The 18015-nt window shown below is 41.8% G+C and overlaps 1 protein-coding gene across 7 annotated transcripts in view; it reads left to right on the forward strand.

The window, feature by feature from the left end:
* The window catches only part of LOC140741057 (protein TANC2-like), a 712173-nt gene that overhangs the window by 285538 nt on the left and 408620 nt on the right, over positions 1 to 18015 (forward strand). For all 7 annotated transcript variants that reach the window (XM_073070734.1, XM_073070733.1, XM_073070735.1 and 4 more), the window contains one exon: positions 6072 to 6143. In XM_073070734.1, the coding sequence (XP_072926835.1) occupies positions 6072 to 6143 (72 nt within the window). The remainder of the gene's footprint in view (positions 1 to 6071; positions 6144 to 18015) is intronic.

The raw sequence follows: 18015 nt of genomic DNA on the forward strand, positions 1-18015 counted from the left end.
AATTGATTTTCTATCTTAACCAAACTCCAAAAGAAGCAGTCCGGTGTGAGGTTTGATTCGAGCAATACAATCTGATGGTTTCTCCACTTCTGATTGATGGATCTGTGTGAGAACAAGAAATAAGCTTGGGTAGATGGTGAATCACATTACGTTAGTTGTGGCTCAGAGGTAGCAAAATTGTCTCGAAGTCAAAAGGCTTTGGGTTCAAACTTGAGCACTTATACCACACACACACATCTTCAGAGAGGTTTTAAACTGGGGCATCATCTGTACCTCAGGGGATCTAAAAAGAAAACTCCATGGCACCATTAAAAGAAAACCAGTACTGTTCCTCAGGTGTCCAGCTCCATTTAACCCACAACCAACACTTGAACAGTGTAACCTAGTTGAATTGATGGCTTTGTGGCTAATTTTGCGGATGATACCAAGATAGGTGGAGGGGCAGGTAGTGTTGAGGGGGCAGGAATTCTGTTAACCATTGGGATATTGGGTGAGGAGAAGGGAAGGGGTATGATGGGGGCTCGAATGGGGAATCAAAAAATAGAGGAGTGGGGAGAAATTACTGAAAGTTACAGAAATGGATGTTAATGTCATCAGGTTGGAAGCTACCCAGATGGAACATGAGGCGTTGCGCCTCCAACCTGAGAGTGGCTTCATCGTGGCAGCAGAAGAGACCACAGACTGACATGTTGGAATGGGAATTGGAAGTAGAATTAAAATGGGTGCTAACTCACGCCTGTTGTGGGGGACGGAGCAAAGGTGCTTGATGTACACTATACACTGTTCATACTCTGTACAACATACAAGCAATACAGAGGAGAGAAGGTGGTTACTGATGGCTTCACATTGGATGGCGGAGCACACTATCTGTTAAGATCAACTGTCACAACATTAAAAAAAAATTAAAGCTGTGATCATTTTGATTTTTGAAGACTTCACCTTGGAAACAGGTATAAGAAGTATATTTGAAATTTCTTTGGTTTCCATTTTGGTCTTGAAAGTTATCCCAACAATGTGAAAAATAAATTTTAATCACACTGTGCAAGAGAAATTAATAACTTATCTGAATATTTAAATTAATTCTGCTTTGCTCCTTCATTTGCATCAGGAGACTTGCAGCCTGCCCTCATGAATCACTAATTTTTCAGCTGGGAATTAAACACTTTTTAGTGGTGGTATTGAAATAAATTAACACTAACCCACTAGAAGCAAACACTTACAGGAGATGCAGGCTGTTTCTGCATACCAAATGGGTTCCATTTCCACAGATGGCCATCATTTGATTTTGTTCACAAGTAGAATAATACTTTCTATGGTAGCTATACGTCCATGGTAAACAGTCAATGTTTTGGGCCGAGACCTTTTATCAGGACTGGAGAAAAAAGATGGGAAGTCAGAGTAAGAAAGTGGGGGGAGAGGAGGAAAAAACACAAGGTGGTAGGTGATAGATGAAACTGGGAGGCGGAGGGATGAAATAAAGAGCTGGGAAGTCGATTGGTGGAAGAGATACAGGGCTGGAGAAGGGGGAATCTGATAGGAGAGGCCATGGAAGAAAGGGAAGTGGGTGGAGCACCAGAAGGAGGTGATGGGCAGGTAAGGAGATAAGTTGAGAGAGGGAAGTGGGAATGGTGTAAGAGCAATTACCAGAAATTGATGTTCATGCCATCAGGTTGGAGGCTACCCAGATGGAATATGAGGTGTTTCTCCTCCAACCTGAGTGTGGCCTCTTCGCGGCAGTAGTGGAGGCCATGGACTGACATGTCGGAATGGTAATAGGAAGTAGAATTAAAATGAGTGGCCACTTGGAGTTCCCCATCTTGTGGTCTTAAATCATGTTTCATGAATCTAGTTTAGTTTTTTTCAAAGGGGGTCCTAAAGGATTGATGAGGACAGGACAATGGGCATCGTTTATGTGAATTTTATCATGAACTTTTACAGGGGTCCTGCATGGTAGGCCAATCCACTAGGTTGAAACACATGGGATCCAGTGTTAGCACTAGCCAATTGGATATAAAATAGGCTTGGTTGTAGCAGGCAGAGAGAGAGTCGTGCTGGAGAATTGTTTTTCAGTTTGGAGTCCTGTGACCAGTAGTGTGCCGCAGGAATCCGTACAGGGTCATGTTGTTCGTCATTCATACTAATGACTTAGTTGAGAATGTAGGTGGAATGATTAGTGAATTTGCAGTTGACACAAAAAATCTGTTTTAAATTGCCAACACCTTGATTTGATGTCAATACACACAAACTGCTGGGAGAACTCAGCAGGTCATGAATCATTAATTGAGAGGAATAAAGAGTCGACATTTGGGCTGAGACTCTTCATCAGGACTGGTATCAATGTTGTTCTGTCATGAACATTTGTAACTCTCAGATTCTTGTACATAAATACTACAACTCCAAAAGAAAGTAGCACATTTATAATTCCACCTGTTGCCTTTGAAGTGTGTTATATTTTTCCTTTTCTGCCCATATTGCAGTCCTTGTCTAAGACCTTTGCCCTATCAGCAAAAAAACTTTGAGGTATAATTATTGTTCACATTTTTTAGTGTGGCAACTTTTTAGGTGAACTTTTTGCTTGTGTTATTTTGGAGGGAAAGTTTGAAAATTACCAGACTAGTTCTTATTCAGTTAGAGGATGAAACCTGAAGGGTGTACTATTCACAACTAAGCTTCAAGTAATCAAAACCACATTTTAAAGCCAAATGTTCACAGAATGTGGATGTTGTTGTCAATACCAGGATTTATTGTCCATCTCTAATTGCTTCTGAACTGAGGAGGCAATTAAAATGAATCACACAGACTTAGACATCCATAAGTTTGACTTTGGTAAGGATTACACATTTCCTTCACAAAAGCAGTGAAGACTGATTTTGAAGCACACATTTCTTACAGGGCTTGACATGATAGCAAGAGGTATTCCCTGGCTGGGGAACTACAGTAGGTGTTATGAAGTCAAAATATGGGGCTGGTCATTTGAGACTGGGATGAGAAGAAGTCTGTTTACACAGTGGGTAGTGAATCTTTGGGATTCTGTTTCTATGAGGCTGTGATGGATTGGTCACTGATATTATAGATGGAGATCAATGTATTTTTTGGATATTAAGTGAATTGAATCCCATTTGGAATAGTTCAGAAAAATGGCACCAATGTAAATGATCTGTTATTGAAGAGAAGATCAGGCATTGAGTATCCTTTTTGTTTTACTCTCTTATGTACTGATGAATTTTCACCATAATTATACGTTCTGTTATATAAAAAAAGGTCCAGAATTGTGAAATTTGTTGAATTCAAGTTCCCCATTTGCCATGATTGGGTTCATGTTCATTTCTCTGAAGCACAAATCAGAATTTAGGCTTCTGTTACTATGTTATCTTGTACTTATGTAATTTGATAAATAAATTGCAAAAATTGTTTCTAAAAGTGATAGTGATTTTTTTGAAGAGAGCATATAATCCCCACAAATATGATACTAATCTGAGTCATTCTGGGTTAATTGGGCCAAATGTATAGACACTGTAGGGAACTTTGATTCAATTAAGAAAGTGCTTGGTTAATAGGCGTCTACGGCAATATCTTGAAAGATGCATTGAAACTTTAGCCTGGAAGCACCAAAGATGACAAGGACTATTAACGGATGTAAGTCATCTATAAGACTGTAAGATATAGGAGCAGAAATAGGCTATTTGGCCCATCGAGTCTGCTCTGTCATTCAATCATGGCTGATCCAATTCTTCCACTCCCCTGACTTCTCCCCACACCCTTTGATGCCATCGCTAATCAAGAATCTGTCTATCTCTCTCTTAAACACACCCAATGACTTGGCCTCCACAGTTGCTCGTGGCAACAAATTCCACAGATTTACCACCCTCTGACTAAAGTAATTTCTCTGCATCTCTTTTTCTAAATGGACGTCCTTCAATCCTGAAGTCGTGCCCTCTTGTCCTTGACTCCCCTACCATGGGAAATAACTTTGCCATATCAAGCAGCACACACAAAATGCTGGTGGAATGCAGCAGGCCAGGCAGCATCTATAGGGAGAAGTGCTGTTGATGTTTCGGGCCGAGACCCTTCGTCCTGACAGCACTTCTCCCTATAGATGCTGCCTGGCCTGCTGCATTCCACCAGCATTTTGTGTGTGTTGCTTGAATTTCCTGCATCTGCAGATTTCCTCGTGTTTGCCATATTAAAATCTGTTCAGGCCTTTTAACATTCGGAATGTTTCTATGAGATCCTGCTCATTCTCCTAAACTCCAGGGAATACAGCCCAAGAGCTGCCAGATGTTCCTCATGTGGTTACCCTTTCATTCCTGAAATTATTTTTGTGAATCTTCTCTGAACTCTCTCCAATGTCAGTATATCCTTTCTAAAATAAGGAGCCCAAAACTGCACACAATACTCTACAAGTGTGGTTTCACGAGTGCCTTATAGAGCCTCAACATCACATCCCTGCTCTTATATTCTATACCTCTAGAAATGAACGCCAACATTGCATTCACCTTCTTCACCACCAACTCAACCTGGAGGTTAACCATTAGGGTATCCTGCACAAGGGCTCCCAAGTCCCTTTGCAGCTCTGCATTTTGAATTCTCTCCCCATCTGAATAATAGTCTGCCTGTTTATTTCTTCCACCAAAGTGCATGACCATACACTTTCCAATATTGTATTTTATTTGCCACTTCTTTGCCCATTCCCCTAAATTACTGAAGCCTCTTTGAAGGCTCTCTGTTTCCTCAACACTACCTGCTCCTCCATCTATCTTTGTATCATTGGCAAATTTAGCCAGAAATCCATTAATCCCATAGTCCAAATCATTGACATACGTTGTAAAAAGCAGCGGTCCCAACACCGACCCCTGTGGAACTCCACTGGTAACCGACAGCCAGCCAGGTAGAATCCCTTTATTCCCACTCTCTGTTTTCTGCCGATCAGCCAATGATCCACCCGTGCTAGTAACTTCTCTGTAATTCCGAGGGCTCTTATCTTGCTAAGCAGCCTCATGTGCGGCACCTTGTCAAAGGCCTTCTGAAAATCCAAGTACATCACATCTCCTTTGTCTACCCTGCTTGTAATTTCCTCAAAAAATTGCAGTAGGTTAGTCAGGCAGGATTTTCCTTTCAGGAAAACATGCTGGCTTTGGCCTATCTTATCTTGTGCCCCCAGGTACTCCGTAATCTAATCCCTAACAATCGATTCCAACAACTTCCCAACCACTGATGTTAGGATAACAGGTCTATAGTTTCCTTTCTGCTGCCTCCCACCCTTCTTAAATAGCGGAGTAACATTTGCAATTTTCCAATCATCCGAAAATCATAAGAAAATACAGTAATGGCTGAGAACAGCGATAGGAAGCAGATAAGAACAGACTGGGCATTAGAAGCACAATACATTAGAAAACTAAATCAGAATTAGGTTTAATATCATTGGCATTTGTCTAAATTGTCTCGTGCCTGTTGTTATGTGAATATGCCAAGAGCTTATGTATGGGGCCAACTGAGGCCTCAGATAACTTCCTGGCTACTAGCCTCACCAAAAATGGTCATAGTGACATCCATTGAGGTGTCAGTCACATATTGCTGACATTGTATCCAAAGTGTATAAACCACAATATTTTTTGACTCTTTGGCAGACACCTGCTTGATAACGCCTGTGTGTATGCTTGTACTATATTGGCATTGAATTAAGTATTTTACATATACTGCTCCAGTCTGATCACCTGTTAAAATGAATATTGAACATGTTAAGATGATTAATTGTACCCCAAGGTAGAACTGTGCTTTAAAGCAAGCAATGCAAAATGTGTGTATAATGACAATTTTAAAGAAAATTTGGTGTTTAATGGATTGAAGACTTCTTGAATACTGGTGACATGTTTTTTAGTGCACACCTTAATCTCAATAATGCATACCGATTCAGATAACTAATTCTAATTATGAAAACTGTTTAATTAACTGTATAAATAGTTGGCATTTGAATTAAGTATTTGGATCTTGGTTCTTATTGATACTTTTTAACTTGTTTGCAGTACACACCAAAGCTTTTTTCTGCACTGACATCCTGCTATCTTTTTTAGACAGTGGGAATGAAGAACAATCAGATCGGAGGCAGACAAACATAGATTCTCGTCAAAACCGGTTTGGACAAGGTAGGAAACTTGCATTAAAATAAAGTTACTTTGCAAAGAGCGGAGCCAGAAATGAAGTGCCAAATAGAGAAGATGATTTGAAATGACCATTGAGGAAGACTGTGAGAAGAGCTCAAACAACCTACTCGTGAATGCTTTCTTGAAATCTTTGACAGATGCGAGAGTCTTGTCTTGCAGAAGTGTTTGCCAATGTTCTTAAATATTACCTCTGTCCTATCTTATAGTAACATTTGAAAACTATTAACAATAATAGTTGTCACTATTATAGCATGGTAGCATAGTGGTTAGCATAAAGCTTTACAGTGCCAGTGACCTGTGCTCAATTCCTGCTACTGTCTGTAAGGAGTTTGTACATTCTCCCTGTTACCATATTTGTTTCCTCCAGGTGCTCCGGTTTCTTCCCACAGTTCAGAGATCTACCATTCGTAATTTAATTGGTAATTGTAAATCACCTTGTGATTAGGCTAGGCTTAAATCGGAGGTTGCTGACGGCTTGGCTCAAAGGGCCAGAAGGGCCTAATCTGTGCTTCATCTCAATAAATAAATATTTAGAATGAGTAAACAAAAAAAATCTTTTAAAAAAAGGCTAAAAGTCAATCTCAATATATCCACATTTTTAAATGTAAACTCAAACTCGTGTGTTAATTCTTTCCATATGTTTCTACATATAACTGAAATTTTACAAAAGAAAATCCAAACTGGCTTTTATGGCTGTCCTTTGGGCCAGGGCTAGTGCCTTATCTTAGTGCTTGGCTCTCTCAAATTGTTGAGTGTGGCCTAGTACTCAACTTAGGTTAGCGCTGCCCATTGAGGACAGTATCAGGTCAGGTCCTTGAGGGATGGGGGGAATGCACACCCCTTCCCCCCCCTTCATCAGACTGTTCCTCCTTTTCTCTTACAAACAAGCTGGATGAACTCAGCAGGTCGGGCAGCATCCGTTGAAATGAGCAGTCAACGTTTCGGGCCGAGACCCTTCGTCAGGACTGAAGAAGGAGGGGGCAGGGGCCCCATAAAGAAGGTGGGGGGAGGGTGGAAAACCAATCAGAGGAAAGATCAAGGGGTGGGGGAGGGGATAGGCAGGAGAGGTGAAGAAGGAGTGTTAGGGGAAAGCACTATGGGTAGTAGAAGAGGGCAGAATCATGAGAGAGGTGATAGGCAGCTGGAGGATGAGGCAGAGTGAAACTGGGATGGAGGAAAGGGAGGGGGAGGGAATTACCGGTTGCCACCCACTTCAACTCTGCTTCACATTCCCATTCGAATATATCCATACATGGCCTCCTCTACTGCAATGATGGTTGGAGGAGAAACACCTCATATCCCGTCTGGATAGTCTCTAGCCCCTTGGTATGAACATCAAATTCTCCAATTTCCAGTAATTCCCTCCCTCTCCCTTCCCCCATCCCACTTTCACTCTGTCTCCTCTTCTAGCTGCCTGTCACCTCTCTCATGATTCTGCCTCCTACTATCCATAGTGCTTTCCCCTTAGATTCCTCCTTCACCTCTCCGGCCTATCCCCTTCCTGCTTCCCCTCCCCCACCCCTTGATCTTTCCTCTGATTGGTTTTCCACCCTTCCCCCACCTTCCTTATGGGGCCCCTGCCCCCTCCTTCAGTCCTGACGAAGGTTCTCGGCCCGAAACGTTGACTGCTCCTTTCAATGGATGCTACGGACCTGCTGAGTTCATCCAGCTTGTTTGTACGTGTTGATTTGACCACAGTTTGTACGTGTTTCCTCCTTTTCTCTGCTTTTCTGCAGAATTGAATGCAAATAGTGTGAGTTTTGCTGCCACTGGGCCTGAGGGAAGTCAGGAATGCCTATTAGAGAGAGAGAGAGAGAGAGGAGATTTTTGAGGAGGTAGTGAGAGTGGAGTTAGTTAAGGAGGGAGTAAAAGAATGTGAGAAGTGTTGTGGGAAATAATATGAATGAAATGACAGATTTGGAGACAGGCTGACTTGAGAGGGAAGTGGAGGTGAATGAGCTCTGCCATCTTGTAACAATGTGAGCTGTTCACCTTGTTCTTCATTCCATTTTCTTTGTAATATTTAATCCAAAATCCAAAACAAAGAACTAATTCCATTGCATTAGTTTAACAGCAAATGTTACCAAGCTATTTGGAAAGGTGCTGTATAGTCAATCACTAACATCAAGGCCAGGAGTTGGAGAAATTCGGACATTTGAAGGTTTTTAAATATCAGTTCAGAACTCCAGGACCATACAGGGATTTGAACTTAGAGATTTTAAATAATATTGTTTGTGGTCATTAAGGCAAAGTTTTTTTTGGGTCATTTCAAATGTGGCTATTCTGTTATTGTTTAACTTGTGTAAATAAAATCATGACTCCTTTTACTTGTTAGTTAATCATATTCAACAGTCCTAGTAAAAATATTACATTTAAGAAATGAAATATTTTAAAATAACGAAAACATTAAAGTAATGCAAATATTATATTAAAAAAGTCATTTTATTCTAAGCAACCAAGTAGCTGAATTGCCTAGTTGATGCAGTTCTTGGTCTGAACAAATGTGGGATCTATGTACAGATTCATTGGTGTAAATGCTGAGTGATTTAAGCAAGCTGTTCGACTCAATGAAGAACTCAGTGGCAGCACTCAGTCTTCACATTGATAGAGCCTTTAAAAAGAGCATTGACTTGTTATACAACAAGGTCAGAGACTAAAACTGAATGTCACATTGTCCCTAAAGATATCTGCACATATCCTACTTTATCTCCTGAATGAAGTAATAAATGTTAGAGGGATTGAAATAGGACATTCGTCAGTGATTCTAAAAGATGTTATTGGGAGGTTAATTCAAGTGTTTGATCTTTCTAACTCATATTCTCCACTGTGCCACTCATTCCAAATTAATTTTCTGTCCCATGACATCCTTTCCCCATCCTTTTAGTAAAAGATTATTCATACATAATTGGCTTACTCTTCTCTGACCTTTGTTTCTTCCATCAAGCCTCATTGTTTGGGTGAGTTGGTTGCTGTGGTTCTGTGGTTTTGCAAATGTTGAATGCAATATCTATCCTATTTATTTTTCAATGAAATTATCATTGAGGCCTTCAGTTCAACTTCCCAGTTGCGCTCAAATACAAAGGTCATCTTACTGTTACAAATGTCACTCCACTCATTAAGAAGGGAGGGAGGCAAAAGAAAGGAAGTTTTGGGCCAGTTAGTCTGACTTCAATGGTTGGGAAGATGACAGAGTTCGTTATTAAGGATGAGATTTCGGGATACTTGGAGGCACATGATAAAATAGACCAAAGTCAGCGTGGTTTCCTTAAGGGGAAATCCTGCCCGATGAACCTGTTGGAATTCTTTGAGAAAATAACCAACAGGATAAACAAAAGAGAGACAGTGGTTGTTGTTTACTTGGATTTTCAGAAGGCCTTTGGCAAGGTGCTGCACATGCAGGTAATGGGAGTAATGTCATTCAGTGCCAAGGGAAAATAGCTGGATATTCTCTTTTTGAATATCATCATTACCTGGCACAAATATTGGGATATTGTGCAGGTCTTACTGCATTTGGATAGATGGATAAATACTTTATTGATCCCAAAGGAACTTATAGAGTGTCATAGTAGCATTGCAAGTACACAGATATACAAATATTAGAAGAGAAGTAAGAAAGTATTAAAAAAAAGTTACCTTAAAAATAAGATGTACAAGATTTCCTTAAGGTTGTTATAGCTGGAGATGGTAATGGGGAGAAGCTCCCACTGCCTGTTAATTGCTTCCAATGGCACGTGCCTCTGAGAACCACGTCCAGCTCCTCGCCTTCATGTGTGGTTTAGCTACTAAGCCCGCCAGAACCATTTCTGCTGACAGGAGAAAGGGCAAAGAGGGGCTACTGGCACCTTAAAATCAGTCGCTTTGGGTAGATAGGGCTCATCAGCTGTGGTTGGCAGCTCATCTAGGGGAAGGAAAACTCTGATCTCAAACTTTCGCAGCCTTGTGGCTATACTGACTTCTGGGGAAGGCTTCAGGAGTAAACCCCGAGGGAAAAAGCTAGAGCTGAAGTCCCTAAGGCAATCCTACATTGAGTTCAATGCTGACTGGCAACTCCTGCGATGCTGCTGGTACCAAACTGTATCGGTCTCTGCCATTCCTTTGGGTTCATCAGATGTGTGGAGAGGGAGTGCTTGCTACATGGGCAACAGCTTGCTCTCCATATCATACTGCCCAGGTTTGCACATCAGGACAGCTAGGATGTAATATCCATGGTCAACTCTAACCAGCAGAGGCCTTGCATCACGAGATTTACAAGACAAAGATTACAAGATTTCCAAGTTCACACTGTTAAGTTCGTACATTTGGATGTGGACTTGCAAATGGTGCTGAACATTATGTGATCGTCAGCAAACATCTTATGATTGAAGGAATTCATTGATGAAGCAGCTGAAAATGTTTGGGCCTCAGATATTTACCCTGAGGAACTCCTGCAGAGATGTGACTGGGGTGATTGACCTCCAACCAGCACAATAATCTTTATTTGTGCTAGGTATATAGTAATTGCTCTCAGTGGAACGTTTTCCCCCCCGGTTCCCATTGACTCCAGTTTATCTGGGACTCTTTGATGCCATAATCAAACATGCTGCCTTGACAACAGACACAAAAATGCTGGAGGAACTCAGCAGGTCAGGCAGCATCTATGGAAAAGAGTAAACAGTCGATGTTTCGGGCTGAGACACTTTGTCACGACTCTTTATCTGAGCCCACATAGCCAAGATAATAAAGAAGAACAAGGAGTTCTGAAATAGATAGTATGGCCTCCACAGAGCCCTGATTTAAATATATTCGAGGCTGTCTGGGTATACCTGGAGAGACAGGTTTGCTGTTGTGTGCTGGGGCAGCAGGCTGGGGGTAGCAGACACCAAGAGAATCAACAAACTCATTCGTAAGGCCAGTGATGTTGTGGGGGTGGAACTGGACTCTCTAACGGTGGTGTCTGAAAAGAGGATGCTGTCCAAGTTGCATGCCATCTTGGACAATGTCTCCCATCCACTCTGTAATGTACTGGTTAGGCACAGGAGTACATTCAGCCAGAGACTCATTCCACCGAGATGTAACACTGAGCGTCATAGGAAGTCATTCCTACCTGTGGCCATCAAACTTTACAACTCCTCTCTCGGATAGGCTGGTCCTGGACTTATTTCCGCTTAGGAACATAGAAAACATAGAAAATAGGTGCAGGAGTAGGCCATTCAGCCCTTCGAGCCTGCACCGCCATTCAGTATGATCATGGCTGATCATCCAACTCAGAACCCTGTACCTGCTTTCTCTCCATACCCCTGATCCCTTTAGCCACAAGGGCCATATCTAACTTCTTCTTAAATATCGCTAATGAACCGGCCTCAGCAGTTTCCTGTGGCAGAGAATTCCACAGATTCACCACTCTCTTGTGTGAAGAAGTTTTTCCTCATCTCGGTCCTAAAAGGCTTCCCCTTTATCCTTAAACTGTGACCCCTCGTTCTGGACTTCCCCAACATCAGAAACAATCTTCCTGCATCTAGCCTGTCCAATCCCTTTAGAATTTTATATGTTTCAATAAGATCCCCCCTCAATCTTCTAAATTCCAGTGAGCATAAGCCTAGTCGATCCAGTCTTTCTTCATATGAAAGTCCTGCCATCCCAGGAATCAACCTGGTGAACCTTCTCTGTACTCCCTCTATGGCAAGAATGTCTTTCCTCAGATTAGGGGACCAAAACTGCACACAATATTCTAAGTGCGGTCTCACCAAGGCCTTGTACAACTGCAGTAGAACCTCCCTGCTCCTGTACTCAAATCCTTTTGCTATGAATGCCAACATACCATTTGCCTTTTTCACCGCCTGCTGTACCTGCATGCCCACCTTCAATGACTGATGTACAATGACACCCAGGTCTCGTTGCATCTCCCCTTTTCCTAATCGGCCACCGTTCACCACCTGTTTTCCTGTTCTTGCAACCAAAGTGGATAACTTCACATTTATCCACATTAAATTGCATCTGCCATGAATTTGCCCACTCACCTAACCTATCCAAGTCACCCTGCATCCTCTTAGCATCCTCCTCACAGCTAACACCGCCGCCCAGCTTCGTGTCATCCGCAAACTTGGAGATGCTGCATTTAATTCCCTCGTCTAAATCATTAATATATATTGTAAACAACTGGGGTCCCAGCACTGAGCCTTGCGGTACCCCACTAGTCACTGCCTGCCACTCTGAAAAGGTCCCGTTTACTCCCACTCTTTGCTTCCTGTCTGCCAACCAATTCTCTATCCACATCAATACCATACCCCCAATACCGTGTGCTTTAAGTTTGCACACTAATCTCCTGTGTGGGACCTTGTCAAAAGCCTTTTGAAAATCTTAAATATACCACATCCACTGGCTCTCCCCATCCACTCTACTAGTTAGATCTTCAAAAAATTCTATAAGATTCGTCAGACATGATTTTCCTTTCACAGATCCATGCTGACTTTGTCCGATGATTTCACCACTTTCCAAATGTGCTGTTATCACATCTTTGATAACCGACTCTAGCATTTTCCCCACCACTGATGTCAGACTAACCGGTCTATAATTTCCCGGTTTCTCTCTCCCTTCTTTTTTAAAAAGTGGGGTTACATTAGCCACCCTCCAATCCTCAGGAACTAATCCAGAATCTAAGGAGTTTTGAAAAATTATCACTAATGCATCCACTATTTCTTGGGCTACTTCCTTAAGCACTCTGGGATGCAGACCATCTGGCCCTGGGGATTTATCTGCCTTTAATCCCTTCAATTTACCTAACACCACTTCCCTACTAACATGTATTTCCCTCAGTTCCTCCAACTCACTAGACCCTCGGTCCCTTACTATTTCCGGAAGATTATTTATGTCCTCCTTAGTGAAGACAGAACCAAAGTAGTTATTCAATTGGTCTGCCATGTCTTTGTTCCCTATGATCAATTCACCTGTTTCTGACTGTAAAGGACCTACATTTGTCTTGACCAATCTTTTTTCTTTTCACGTATCTATGAAAGCTTTTACAGTCAGTTTTTATGTTCTCTGCCAGCTTTCTCTCATAATCTTTTTTCCCTTTCCTAATTAAGCCCTTTGTCCTCCTCTGCTGGTCTCTGAATTTCTCCCAGTCCTCAGGTGTGCTGCTTTTTTTTGCTAATTTATATGTTTCTTCTTTGGAATTGATACTATCCCTAATTTCCCTTGTCAGCCACGGGTGATTTATTCCCTGATTTATTCTTTTGCCAAACTGGGATGAACAATTGTTGTAGTTCATCCATGTGATCTTTAAATGCTTGCCATTGCATATCCACCGTCAACCCTTTAAGTATCATTTGCCAGTCTATCTTAGCTAATTCATGTCTCATACCTTCAAAGTTACCCTTCTTTAAGTTCAGAACCTTTGTTTCTGAATTAACTATGTCACTCTCCATCTTAATGAAGAATTCCACCATATTATGGTCACTCTTTCCCAAGGGGCCTCGCACGACAAGATTGCTAACTAACCCTTCCTCAGTGCTCAATACCCAATCTAGAATGGCCTGCTCTCTAGTTGGTTCCTCGACATGTTGGTTCAGAAAACCATCCCGCATACATTCCAAGAAATCCTCTTCCTCAGCACCCTTACCAATTTGGTTCACCCAATCTATATGTAGATTGAAGTCACCCATTATAACTACTGTTCCTTTATTGCACGCATTTCTAATTTCCTGTTTAATGCCATCCCCAACCTCACTACTACTGTTAGGTGGCCTGTACACAACTCCCACCAGCGTTTTCTGCCCCTTAGTGTTATGCAGCTCTACCCATATCAATTCCACATCCTCCAGGCTGATGTCCTTCCTTTCTATTGCGTTACTCCTCTCTAACCAGTAATGCTACCCCACCTCCTTTTCTTTCCTGTCTGTCCCTCCTGAATATTGAATATCCCTGGATGTTGAGCTCCCATCCTTGGTCACCCTGGAGCCATGTCTCTGTGATCCCAACTATATCATATTCATTAATAACTTATCTGCACATTCAATTCATCCACCTTGTTACGAATGCTCCTCGCATTGACACACAAAGCCTTCAGGCTTGTTTTTACAACACTCTTAGCCCTTATACAATTATGTTGAAAAGTGGCTCTTTTTGCTTTTTGCCCTGAATTTGCCTACCTGCCACTTTTACTTTTCACCTTACTACTTTTTGCTTCTACCCTCATTTTACACCCCTCTGTCTCTCTGCACTTGTTCCCATCCCCCTGCCACATTAGTTTAAATCCTCCTGAACAGCAGTAGCAAACTCTTCCCCTAGGACATTGGTCCCAGTCCAGCCCAGGTGCAGACCGTCCTGTTTATACCAGTCCCACCTCCCCCAGAACTGGTTCCAATGCCCCAGAAATTTGAATCCCTCCCCCTTGCACCATTTTTCAAGCCACGTAGTCATCTGAAATATCCTCCTATTTCTACTCTGACTAGCACGTGGCACTGGTAGTAATCCAGAGATTATTACCTTTGTGGTCCTACCTTTTAGTTTATCTCCTAACTCCCTAAATTCACCTTGTAGGACCTCATCCGGTTTTTTACCTATATCGTTGGTACTTATGTGCACCACAACCACTGGCTGTTCACCCTCCCATTCCAGAATGTCCTGCAGCCGCTCAGAGACATCCTTGACCCTTGCACCAGGGAGGCAACATACCATCCTGGAGTCTTGTTTGCGGCCGCAGAAACGCCTATCTATTCCCCTTACAATCGAATCCCCTATCACTATAGCTCTCCCACTCCTTTTCCTTCCCTCCTGTGCCGCAGAGCCACCCATGGTGCAATGAACTCGGCTGCTGCTGCCTTCCCCTGATGAGACACCTCCCCCAACAGTATCCAAAACAGTATATCTGTTTAGGAGGGAGATGACCTCAGGGGACTCCTGCACTACCTGCCTACTGCTACGCTGTCTATTGGCCACCCCTTCCCTTTCGGCCTGTGTAGCCTTTACCTGCGGTGTGGCCAACTCACTGAACGTGCTATTCACGACTTTCTCAGCATTGCGGATGCTCCAGTATGAATCCAGTCGCAACTCCAGACGTTCAATGTGGTCTGCCAGAAGCTGCAGTTGGACACACTTCCTGCACACATAGTCGTCAGGGACACTGGAAGTATCCCTGATTTCCCACATGCTGCAGGATGAACAAACCACGGGGCCGATCTCAGCTGCCATGACCTACCCAATACTTGCCTCAACTTCTGAAACTTTCTCCTTTGAAAGGAACTTACCCGGCCTTACCTCACTTGGAGTGAAGCTTGTCCTCAGCCTCTTCTTGTCGAAGCCTCTCGAGTCAAAGCCTCAAATCTCCACTCCTTCACTGGCCCACTCACTTGGGATGATTAACTTAATTTATTATTATTTACTTATTTATGGTTTTATATTGTTATATTTCCTCACTATTCTTGGTTAGTGCCGCTGTAAAGAAACCCAGTTTCCCTCGGGATCAATAAAGTATGTCTGTCTGTCTGTAGTTGTTAAAATCTGCACAGAAAATGAAATTTTGCATTACCTTTCCAAGTAGCATATTTCACATTAGGTTTAAATAAATAACAAAAGGATTTTAATGCAAGATTAGAATGATCAATTTTTCCTTTCAACTCACTTACTGTGACACATATCAGAAACCAAGTGCAGTCAAACCCCTCATTACATGCAGAGTTTTGTTCCAAGAAATTGGTCCCTATTGCAATTTCCACAGCATGAAGCCATGTTATCTGCACCTACTGTACGTCAAAAAATGGGTGCTTAATATGCACTTATTCTATCATATTGCTTGAGAGTGAATTGTATTCTGTATCTTAATTTTTTTGGATAGTGATCTGTGGATTTGGAAAGGGGAATTTCCATTGCCTAAAAGCTGTAACTCAGGGGTTACTATATGCTGTTAGTTCTTGTGATATTTAAAACTAAATATTGTGAAACATCATTAGCAGTCATAGAAAATTAAAAAAAACTGATGGTGAAAAGTCATCAAAAAAGGTAGAAGTACTGGAGGCAGCCTTGTGGAGAAAGAAATAGACTTCATAGATTTCCAATGTTTTCTGTTTTGATAACAGTTATAATAAGGTTTTATATTCATGTATATTAAAGATACTGTAAAGCTTTGTGTCTGATTTCAGCTTGAGAGTTATTCACGCAGCTTGGTGAAAATCGAAATGTGAGCCTTTTATATGGTATTTTCACAATTGAATTCTCTGGCATTATGTATATTACTGCTTCCAAAGGGAGTCTGTGCCTCATTACTTTTCGGTTTTGCTGGTTATGTATAACACTTGAATCTGTATATTAATGTGAGTTAAACATTGCAACATTTATTTGCACTTAATAATAATCCCATTCCATCCTATGAATAGGGGGAAGGGGTAGCTATCATACTCATTCGTCAGTAGAAAGAGTAATGGTCCTATTTGCACTTTATCATTTGCAACATTGCCACGGGTATGGAATTTTATTGATCTCACTCTATCTATTTGGTGCCCCATGAATATTTTACTACCTTCATTTCTTGAATATTTGTTTTCTCATGCCTCTCACCGCTTCAATGTATAAACTACTACAGGCCCCCCCCCCCCCCCGCTATCCAAAGGTAGAGCGTTCCTATGAAACCTATCGTAAGCCAAAATGGCATAAAGCGAAGAAGCAATTACCATTAATTTACATGGAAAAATTTTTGAGTGTTCCCAGACCTGAAAAATAACATACTAAATCATACCAAATAGCACATAAAACCTAAAATAACACTAACATATAGTAAAAGCAGGAATGATATGATAAATACACAGCTTATATAAAGTAGAAATAATGTATGTACAGTGTAGTTTCCTACTTTCCAGCGTTTCCTACTTTGGCTGCCTTGATGTATTGCAAGTAAATGGGGATCTTTTCTAAATGCATGTAGAAGCATCCTAAAGAAACATTTTCCAGTTTCACTAGAATGCTGACTCAGAAAATGCTCCCCAATTGTAAATGGGTTGTTGAAGATGAGCACAGACTCAGTGGGCTGAAGGGCCTGTATTTGTGTAACTCTAATGCTTTTTATTTTAGTTTTACTTACCAGAATCGGGAAGATTGAGCCAAAACCGATTTGTACAAAAAAATTGGCATGTACATGCATGCGCACGCACCTGCCCGCGCAAGGCTTCATGGTCATGGTAGTCTTTCTTGGGGTAAACACAAGTTTAAAGCGGGCGTCTTTTTTCGTAAAAGCGAAAATCCTCTTTCGGTTAGTGAAAACAGGTACTAATGTAGGTCTTTCATTAAAGCGAACGTTCGGAAAGTGGGGGGGATACCTGTATTCTGCCATTTATTTGACTGCATGCCTGGTTTTGCTTGGGTTACTGAAACCTTTGACTTCACTCTCTCCAAGTTCAAAGTAAAGTTATTTTCCCTTTGGTTCAAGAGCCTGATTTGTTGAGGGGCATTAACTGGTCCTGAACCAGGTAGTAAGAGTCCTGAGGCTCCTGTATCTTCTTCCTGATGACAGCAGCAAGTAGAGAGCATGTCCTGGGTGGTGGAGGTTCCTAATGATGGATGCTGCTTTCCTGTGGTAGTGCTTTATTGTAGATGTGCTCATTGGAGTTTGTTGGTTTGCATGCCATAAGACAAAATCTAACAGCTTAAATGGCAGTGACGCTTTACTCCTTGACAAGCTCAATGCTTTTTAATGCACATTTTGAAAGTAAGAATACTGTACAGCTGTGTGTATCTGCACAGTATCCGGTGACCTGTGATCTTTGTCCTGGAGGCCAATGTCAGAGCATCATTCAAGAGGGTGAACCTTTGCAGTATGTCAGGCCTTGATGGTATACCTGGCTATGTACTGAAACCCTGTACCAACAAACTGGAAAGTGTGTCAACA

Source organism: Hemitrygon akajei, chromosome 18, assembly GCF_048418815.1.
Source record: "Hemitrygon akajei chromosome 18, sHemAka1.3, whole genome shotgun sequence".
Taxonomy (NCBI): domain Eukaryota; kingdom Metazoa; phylum Chordata; class Chondrichthyes; order Myliobatiformes; family Dasyatidae; genus Hemitrygon; species Hemitrygon akajei.